This window comes from Myripristis murdjan, chromosome 16, assembly GCF_902150065.1.
Source record: "Myripristis murdjan chromosome 16, fMyrMur1.1, whole genome shotgun sequence".
Classification (NCBI taxonomy): Eukaryota; Metazoa; Chordata; class Actinopteri; order Holocentriformes; family Holocentridae; genus Myripristis; species Myripristis murdjan.
In genome coordinates this window covers 3,577,152-3,587,252 of record NC_043995.1, presented here as the reverse complement: position 1 = coordinate 3,587,252, position 10,101 = coordinate 3,577,152, and the positions used below count along the sequence as shown (strand labels likewise).

At 38.6% G+C, this 10,101-nt stretch overlaps 1 protein-coding gene across 2 annotated transcripts; it reads right to left on the bottom strand.

Annotated features, from left to right (window-relative positions):
• Positions 1–2,495: 2,495 nt before the first annotated feature.
• Positions 2,496–9,504, bottom strand: LOC115374133 (alpha-N-acetylgalactosaminidase-like). 2 transcript variants are annotated; one of them, XM_030072902.1, is made up of 9 exons: positions 9,368–9,486; positions 8,113–8,269; positions 6,948–7,088; positions 6,635–6,846; positions 6,428–6,522; positions 6,088–6,249; positions 5,084–5,281; positions 3,822–3,962; positions 2,496–3,095 (listed from the first exon to the last, which is right to left on the bottom strand). In XM_030072902.1, exons 2-9 carry the CDS (start codon positions 8,265–8,267, stop codon positions 2,895–2,897), a joined length of 1,305 nt encoding a protein of 434 aa, XP_029928762.1. In that variant the 5' UTR covers positions 8,268–8,269; positions 9,368–9,486; the 3' UTR covers positions 2,496–2,894. The 2 variants fall into 2 exon arrangements, with proteins under 2 accessions (XP_029928762.1, XP_029928760.1); XM_030072900.1 differs by having other exon boundaries at positions 2,497–3,095; positions 9,360–9,504.
• Between the last annotated feature and the right edge of the window lie 597 nt (positions 9,505–10,101).

Genomic DNA, 10,101 nt, shown 5'->3' with positions numbered 1-10,101 from the left:
ATGTCATGGTACTGTCAATGTTAATGTGAATATGTATTAAAGTCACAACTACATCTTTTGTTTATTTACCATCTGCAGCCCACATATCATCCTGATCCTTTCCATCCTCGTCTCAGTTTCCCTATCGGTTCTGCTCAGTTACAAGCATTTCTTTGTTTCTATGTAATGCACCTGTACAGCATGCACCACATACCAGTATGCTTCCCTTAGGTGTCAAATAACATATTGAAAATAGTGTCATCATAAATAACGCAGAGAAAATTATCTGATTAACCCCCCACACCCCTTAATATTTGTGCCTCAAAATGCATTTGTTAAAAATGCAAAACGCCTGCACCCCTGCTCCTTCTACAATTTTGACTCAAAATACTTCTGTGGTTAGTGACTTGAGTAAACTCTTTTTTTGACAAGTGCTAAAAGCCTGAGCAGATCTGGGCCTCAGTCTTGTAAATATTTTTGTGTGTGTGTGAGCACACACAACATCTAAAGGACACGTGTGTGACTCTCAGCATGTTGGGTGTCTTCCTGGTGGATTCATCCGTAAGTGATGGCAGCTGGCAGAGGGGTGCTGACCCACACCGACCCCTGACTGACCAAAAGCGGGGTGCGTGGGAAAGACGTGGGTGGATATGGGCTGCTTCCCTTTGGGCTCAGTGGAGCCTGGGGCCAGAGGAAACTCCAGAGCCAGCTAGAGCCCAAGTGCAGCGCACCCACCATTCACAAACCCACCAATGATAAAAGCCACAAATGTGAATCTTTGTGTTACATAAAAACGACAGTGAATAAATCCTTTTGCATAAAATGGCTTGTCAGTGATGCAACATTTTAAGGAGTATATTATTTGCTATCAGGCATGCTGCATGGCAATGGCCAGCAGTGAGCTGACTGTGGCTATTAAAGTGAAGCTAGGAGCCACATAGCAGGCAAGTCATAACTAGAACAATGACGGAGAGGTGAAAAAAGACAAAACAGTTATGATTAACATTCAAATCACAGAGAACATCAGAGTTGCATTTTCATTGCAGATTAGCTGTGTTTGCAGTCTGCTTCTTCAGTGCCTGTTGGGGCTTTACAGATGCTGCTTACCCCAGCCTCATAATCCACAATACCACATTAGAACAAAGCAGATTATGGCAATATGAAAAATCAACAAGTCCCGGTGCCCTTTTTTCATGTAAATACGATTATTTGTGAAAGTAAGTATCAGGTCATTTCTTCATGGCACAATGCAATTTTTTTTTACACTGGCATAATCTACTTTTTTGAATACTTGTATGCTCTAAAAGTAGGCTATTATTTTGAGAGTGGTATTGGAACACAATGGAAGTGAATGGAGATACATAATACAGAAATACAACATTCTGAATTAGCATTTCAGGGGAGCAACTAATGAGGATATTTCACCACTATGTGGACTGATAACAGCTAGGAACTATAGAGCCATACACTCCAAGTTCAGATTTGCTTTAAGGAAATCTTCACACCCTCAATGTATGCTCTCAGCCTTGCTGGTCTAAGGACTTCCTTTAGGCGACATCCTGTTTTTGCAGAACAGATTGTAACATTTTAGATATTTTGCTTTTTTTCCCTATATGCTGCCTTCACATTCTTACAGACTACAAACTAAACAATTTCATCTAACAGACTGTAGTGACAGTTTGTCCATTCCTACGATCCATTGAAATGACTCTGCACCAGCTACCTTTACCTTATAGAAATGGAGTCAGAGAGTAGTAAAGGGTCAACCTGTGAAATCTCAAATTAGCCTGAGTTAGCCTTTTTATTCACTGGCATAGAACGGACCATTGATTTAGGGTGACATAAATCTTTGTAAGATTAGGGTTGTCCTAAATTTTAGAGTGTACAACATGGGAAGCAGCATCCAGATGATGTAAGTTATTGATGTATTTGTGAAAAGATTGTCACCTCATTTTATTTACCCTGACATCACTGAATAAGGTTAATCTTACCCTAATACCTACTTACACTGCAACTAATCTAAAGTCCCTGTAAAACCAGAGTATAGATTTAGAAGACTGAGCTCATGCTCCATCTGAAAACAGGCTTATGCCAATACCATACAAATGCACGGTGACCTATACTACACCATGACCTTGCACCACCCTGCACCAAAGGTGGGAGCTGCTAATCTGATCATGACTATGCTTGTCTCCACAGAAAAATATGCAGTCACAAGGTGGAATAGTTGCTTTTCAGTCTACACTGCCCCTCAGTGGCAGGCTCAAACACTACACAGCTATTGTCATCACTGTCCTTGAGATAACCAATCATCTGCAGCAGTTTAGCAGACTGAAAAAGATTTTTTTTAATGCTCAAAAGTGATTTTTTTTTCTTCAAACTTTTAAAATCCTTCAGTTGGGCTTTTTTTGTTAGATAAAGGTAAGATGGATTTTCCCTCAAATGTTTATTCTTGTCATTGTGACAAAACTCTGTAATTTTATTGAAAGATGCTGAAGCAAACTCAGATTAATAGGAATAATAAGAATGACAACATCAAGCAACAATACCACTACTACTGCTACTACTACTACTACTACTACTAATAATAATAATAATAATAATAACAATAACAGTAATAAAAAGTGCATCATATTTGCTGATGGACAACACTGACCGTCTGATTTTCAGTGAACGGCTCTTGATGTTCCTATTTATTGGTCTAACTGTATTCATCACTGCAGATTTTACAGATTACAGAAAATATTTTATTTTTCATGTTTAGTATCATGATAACATATACATCAGTGCAAAAAAGAGACATCCGTGTAGTGACAAAGAAAAATCATGTAGTAGCATTGCTTTGACTGGGGCAGTCATGCATCAAAAGATTCAATAAAATTACAGCCTGCTGTCTTTTATCCATAGCAGCTCATTCAGAGCACCTCAGGAGGCACAGCTTCCGCCTCGTCCACATGATATGTGGACAGCGTATGTTCCTTCCATGTGTTGTGGAATCTTTTGTGTTTAGTTGGATAGATGTACCACATGACCACACCAGACGGGTTGATGGAGACTTTAAGGTCTGTTGTGTGGGTCAACCCTGTCATCGTCCTGCCAGTGAACACATCATATGCCTGAGGGAGGGAAAAAAAAAAAAAAAATCACCAAGCTGATATCAAATGTAAGAGAATTCCATATGACAGTTCATTAAGATTTGTTAATTTGGCTCATATTTCAGTTCCAAGTTCCATGAAATTTGTATGTGTGCCTAACAGTGTTCATAATGCTACTAAGGTTTGACTGATATGAGTATTTTTTTGGAGTGATAATGACAATAGCTGATTTTTTTTTTTTTTTTGCCAACATTCAATGACCATTTATATATATATATATATATATATATATATATATATATATATATATATATATATATATATATATATATATATATTAGTATACATAAGCATTAGTATACATAAGCATAATACTAATACATTTATGTATACTAATCTATAGTGTTTGCCAGATTTTCTTTTTCTTGTGATATAGAAAAAACATCTAAAAAGATATTTAGATTATTTTAGGACTGTAAAACCAAAATAATGCTATTAATTTAAGGATTAATTGACTTCAAAATGTGATATTAGAGCCAATTCAGGTTGAAACAACCAGCGATGGTCAGCTCTACAATAAATACTGTATGTAAGCAAACAAGCTTCATCATAAATATCACACAGATGACACTGATATCTGATCACTTTCACCCCACACATGCTGTTCACAACTAATATCTATGAGAAATGTTCCATAATTAGCTTAGGTAACATTACACAGGACAAAGTGAAGGGGGGTGTGCAAACCTCATAGCTGCCAGGATCATAGTGGAGCTTAGCCAGAGAGGTATGGTAGAGGTATGGCATGTCCTGGCGATGACTCAGGAACACAAGAGCACTGGCTGAATTAGACAGGGGCCTCCAGTATACCTCAATATGACTCTTCTCCTATGCGACAAGAGACACAAAAACATGAAAACATAATGGAAGGTGGAAGATGGAAGGTTGTGAGGAGTCTAGAAATGACTGGCCATCATTAAGGTGCTACATGTAGCAAGGTCTTTTCAGCAATGGTCTTGTTTTTTATAGTAATTACAAGTGAGAAAATCGTTGTGGTTACATGATAACAGAAGACCAAGCAAAAGCAAGCAAAAAGAAGAGAGTTGACTGGTTGCTCTTAATAGCCAAACATAAATCACAAATACTCAGAGGGCTCTTATAAACAGGGAAGCAAAGTACTACAAACAGAAGGACATTCCCTATATAACTATTCCAGTAACCCCAATGAATAAGCACAACAACGAGGGAGGTAAATACAGGAAATCTTAAAAAGCTCTCATTTCAGTGGTGAAACCATTAAAAAGCCAAAGTGTTTTGTCCACTTCTAGATCTTTGTCAAAAACATTTGAGCTCACTGAGGAAGACTACACCTGTCTAATGCTTCAAGATGTCACAATGAAATCAACCAAGATCGGGTCCATTAAAAGCCTGCAGAAATTACAAGACAAGGAGACTATGAATAGAGAAAGGTCCTTTCTCTATTCATAGTCCTTTCATTATTCACTGGTGTAAAACACTAAATAAATGTTTATTCGTGGCACTAACAATCCAGGAAATATCATCCCAATCGGAGCAAAACCAAACCAGTGTCCAAATCAGTAAAACTTCAGCAACAACTCTTGAGTGAGTCACTAAACAAAGATGAGAATTCCTGTTTGTTAACCTTTCAATAAAGAAGAAGTTTGATCGGGATGCAAGGGACTATGAACAAGGGACAGCCTACAGGTGGCAACAAGGCTATGAATTCATACAATTGGACACCCTGACAGCTCTTCATTAGACCAAGGGGATCTAATGAAGAGCTGTTGTGCTTGAAATGTCACCTCTGTGCATTAAAGAATCTAAGGAGCCCTGGAATGTGCAAGCTATTTTTTTAACTACTGGTTCTACTGAGGATTTTCACTTCAGCACCTTCCCAAACAATGGGGTTGTATGTACATGAACCCTTTTTCTTTCCATTTGCGGTAATTACACTAATGTCTAAAAATTAATGTGGTAATGGTGGTTACCTGCAGCAGGCGTCTTCCCTGCATACCTCTGGGGTCTTGATTGATGGAGATGGCAACTTTGTTTTGCAGGATGGCCCTTGCGTCATTGCTTAGGGTTCGAAGGTCATTAGACATGATGAGAGGTGCAGCCATTATAGCCCACAGAGCCATCTGAGAGCGTGCTTGGTCAATGCTGAGGCCAAAGTTTCCAATGACAAGCTGAGGAGAGATATCAGAGAAGTGTGACAAGACTTCTGGGACCTGGCTCCTATATCTATCTCTATATCTTCTATATCAGGAACATAGTAAAGAAAGAGTAAAGACTTAGTGGGTCGAGTATGTCAAGGCTGTCTGGATTGGGTTATGCCCTCTGCCAGCTTTAGCTCATTTGGCTAAGAGAAGAAAACACCACTAAAATTCATGTTGCACCAAATAATTGCATCAAATAACTATACTTGAAAATAACTCAAAGAGAACTCTGGTACAGTTCATTAATCCAAAGGAACCACAGGAAATGATCCAAATCCAATAAATTTTATCAGCAGAAGGCAATGGATTTTGGTGAGTACAGTACTTACTCATGCTTCAAAAGCCTTAAGAAAATGAATCGAGGGCCAATTCTAATCTGGACTAATATTTCGTTCCATTTCTTAAGGTGCTCTTGAACTGGTATGACAGGTGAAGGTATATAATAACAAGAGTGCAAATCAATCATGCTTAGCTTAAGTTACAGAATTTGAGACAACCAAAGCTGTCTGATAAACAAGCTACTTGTGAGTCCATGTGACTTTGTTTACATGGTTTCCTTGTACTGTAATTGGACAGTGTGAACCTAAGATGTACCAAATGCAGAATGCAACAAAATGATCCTTTCTGGTGTGGTTTGGGTTAAGGGAAACCAGCGGTACATATGATCACATGTTGAGTGCTAACTGCTTAGGTTGGGGCTTTGATTCCCTCAAGAATCACTTCTAGTTCTGAAGGGTATAAGGGTAGACTTTGACATGTAAAGAAAACCTTCAGACCATATCCGGATCATTCCATCGTCCTGGTCCTGCAGCCGGTTGCAGAGCATCCTGGTTGTTAGAGAACCAGTCAACAATGTTTATCACACTGTCCCATGAGTCCTGAATATCATAATAATTCCTCCACAAGTGGCAAATTTCCCCCATTAGAGAGTAGTTCACCTGTTTGGAACAAAAAAAATATTAGGTGAAAGCAAAAATTTACAAAAGTGGACGATAATATCTCAAAAGCAGATGGTCAATTGACAAATCAGTTACCTTGTCTAAAATTATGTAGCTGTTGAAACATAGAGTAAAATTAAAGGCTTGGATTAGTCAATAATGTAATGATCATACTCACATTAGGTGGAAGTCCTCCAACATAGACAGGCCAACTACAGGAATAGGCTATAGGTCTACCTGTAGCATTCAAAGCCTTGGACATCCGAGGGTAACCTGTGTGACACATAATTTCCATGGATAAACTCTTTAGGTCTTCTTGCACTAAGAAACTGACATGTAAATGACTGCTTTCCATGTAAACCTGTCAACCACAATGCATTCTTACCTATCATTTGTTCTACAGGGTTTGAGTGACAACCATCAAACTTCAAATAGTCTACACCCCAGCTAGCAAAGGTTTGGGCATCAATTTCAATTTTATCCAGGGTGGTGCCGGGATAGCCCATACAGGTGTGAGTGCCCATGTCTGCATAGATGCCGAGCTTTAGTCCACGGTCATGGACGTACCTTGCCAGCTTTGCAATTCCCCCTGGGAACCTGGAAAAAAACAAGGAGAACATATTTGTTTCTGAAATAAATCCATGTACATTTATTGTTCCTGGGACAAAAAATGGTTCTGGAATAAAGGGATATTGAACCTGAGAGGGTCAGGTTGCAGCCTCCCATGTTCATCTCTCTGCTTGGACATCCAGCAATCATCTATGATTACATATTCATAGCCCAGCTCCCTCCATCCATCCTCAGCTAGTCGGTCAGCCATGTCTCTGAACAGATTCTCACTGTTGAAAACACAGAGAGTCTTTCAGCCATGCATCACATTTTTACAGAGCATCTGATTTTGGTTGTTTTAAAAGGCCATTTCACCTGTTAAAAAAAGTGATATTATTTCACTCCATCTAGCTGTTCTGTAGGACAGCAGTGGTGCTATCTTCCTCTTATTACTTACTGAGTGCTGGATACTGGCTGGAGGCTCCAGATGCTAACTGTTAGCCTCCTGCCATTGAGGTGGACTTCCCCCCAGCTAACACTCATAAAAATAACCACCTTAATTGTTCAATTTGTTAAGTTAGATGATGTATATCAGAACCATTACAGCCCAAAATGGCATAAAAAACTGTTTATCAATTATCAATGGTAGAACTATTTTCTTGCAGTGCATTCTACAATCTCTGTGCTAGTCCTCAATTACAGTGTCAAAGACAGTTAAACAGTTCTTCTTTGGATTCACATCTGTCGCACATTGTTGACCTTCTGGCAATCATCCTCATTCAGGTATTCACGATTTCTTAGTGAGCACTTGTTTCTTCCTTCTCATGAATTCCATTTTCCCCAATGTCTTTAAAATGGATAATGAGGGGTGAGCCACTGGTTTATGGTGTAAGAGGGTAGTAAAAATGTCTTTGAGTTCTGGAGCTCCTTGGAAATTTCTTTTGAGTGTGCCTGAAAGTTATCAAAGTATTCAGACAGTCAGCCTTATGATCCATTTTAAGTTGGTTAACTAAAGGGTTGATTACTTTTTTATTTGTTTATTAACACCAGAAGGCTGCATGTCTGGTCACCTGGTGTTTCGGACAAATGAGACACCAAACTTTTCCACTCAGCTAGTAAAAAAAAAAATAAATAAAAGATCTGACCAAATTCAAGGGGAAAGATGTGCAAAAATGCAGAAAATTAAAGAGAGAGCCACAACCACTGCTTTCTTAAGACAGTACAAACTCATACCATGCCACTATCAGTCACATCATTAGCAAGGAGATGAATTCCTCAGTACATCTGGATGAAGCATGTAGAGCTTTTGTGTACCTGATACAGTTCTTAGGGTCATCTTTACAGTCGACGTCACATCGAAACCGCTCCCACGCCATCCATCCCATAGGGGGCGTCCTCAGCAATCCATTGTCTAAGGCTGTAGTCACCGAGATTAAGGCCAGCAGCTGAGTTACTAGTAAGAACTCCATTTCTAAGAGGAAAACAGCAGATTTACTAAATTAACTCCACACTACTAGCATGCATGAGCAAAGAAGATTTTCAGATGAAAAGCCTGTGAAACTGACAAATGAAATTCCTTTACATGGGTTGACAGTTTGTTAAGGAAGGGTGAAGGAAATTCTAGCACACACACACACACACACACACACACACACACACACACTGACATATGCACATAAACAACAAAGCAAATACCAGCTCAAATAAAAGTATTTTTCATACATGAGTAACTTTTTTGCTTCATATTTCATAACTTCTCCTGATTTAATAGGGACAAGTGGATAAAGATAAAATTAAAATGATGATATGCTTTCAGTGTCCTGGACACATTTTGTATGCATCGTTTTTTCTTTAGGGTCAGTTTGATGCGGGCATTTTTAGCTGTAAAAAACATATAAGAAATATCATCATTTTACACAAATTAATTTTAGTTGTTTTGGATGTCTTTGATGGAACTATTATATTCCATTTAAAATCATCAAAAAAAAACTTCCCTCTGCTTTAGGGCCCTAACTGCACCAAACCATACCTGTATAATGCAAGAACCTCTGATAGTTCATATGACATTTGGGAGAGAAGTGACAGTAGTACTAACACCTGAATTTGGGTAACAATTTGTATTATAAATTACTGGGGTTAAATTGACCCTAACTGATAAAAAATGTTAGTAACTTTGAAGGTAACAGGAGACTAAAAGTATGTTTGTACAATGTTTAGACTACGACATGCCATCAAAGTATGAGGAAATAAATGAAATCAAGAAGTACGAGCATGTAAAGTTGATCCAAAGGAAACGTGTCTGTACTGCTTGTATGCAAATGCATAAAACTATCAACATGTAAACATATGTACACGTAGTTATTTTATTCATACATACTATATACACCAAAACTTACAAAAGCTCAGGCCACTATTTTTGCATATGCTTTATTATGACTGTCATCCTCGGCATTATTGTTCCTGGAGCAGCTTAGCATTAAAAACACTGTGACTGGGAGTGACTACATTCAGACTACTAGGACTGTGATAATGACCTTTTCTGAGCAAAATGAGATTCTCACCTGTTTACCTGAGGCTCCAGCTTGCAGAGGGCTGACCTAGATGATTGCCATTGTTGCTGTCACTGTTGCTGCAGGAGTACGACTGCCTCTTGCTCTTCCTGCTTCTCCTGAGCAGCAGCATTTATCTCTTCCTGGTAAGGTAAAGTGGTGTCATATGACTGCTTTTGGGTCACATGATCAGAAAACAGAAAATGCTGAAAGTACAAGTGGTAGTCGTTGAAGAGATATATTGCTATTTGTATTGTATATTTCTGTTATATGTTACCACAACAACCATCAGAAGAATATGAATAAGAATTTCCCTTATTTCATACTGGGCAGACTTTATATTGTTGGTATCAGTTACTAGTATGAAGAGAGGAACTCCCACCAGGAAATTAGGCACTATTCCTTAAAAAACAAGACAAGGCAAAGTTGATGGTCTGATGGAAGTCTTCTTATTTAATGAACATAATTGCAAAACCAAATAATGCATTGCAGGTGACAAAAAGAAAGAAAAACAAGCAAGCATTTCAGTCCCTCAGACTACCATCAGTGCTTGTGCTGTACAAACAAACAGGCTCTTTTGAAGGCAAGGGGCTGATTTGCTGTGAAGGATCAGCTGTGTCAGGTCAGGCACATGGTAACCAAGATCAAAATAATTGCATAATGTCAAGTATGACCGATTCTGAGTACAATATCATCCTGGCAAAAATAATGTGACAATCAACACAATAACAAGCTGCATGAAGAGTCGATAAGG

Bases quoted from the DNA above. Each gene is read 5' to 3' on its own strand.
- LOC115374133 (XM_030072900.1), bottom strand. From the start codon at position 8,267: ATGGAGTTCTTACTAGTAACTCAGCTGCTGGCCTTAATCTCGGTGACT. The intron at 3,963-5,083 runs GTAACCACCATT...CTTGTCGCATAG, and splicing joins AGGGAAGACGCCTGCTGCAG to GAGAAGAGTCATATTGAGGT. The intron at 3,096-3,821 runs GTTTGCACACCC...TCCCTCCCTCAG, and splicing joins ATGATCCTGGCAGCTATGAG to GCATATGATGTGTTCACTGG.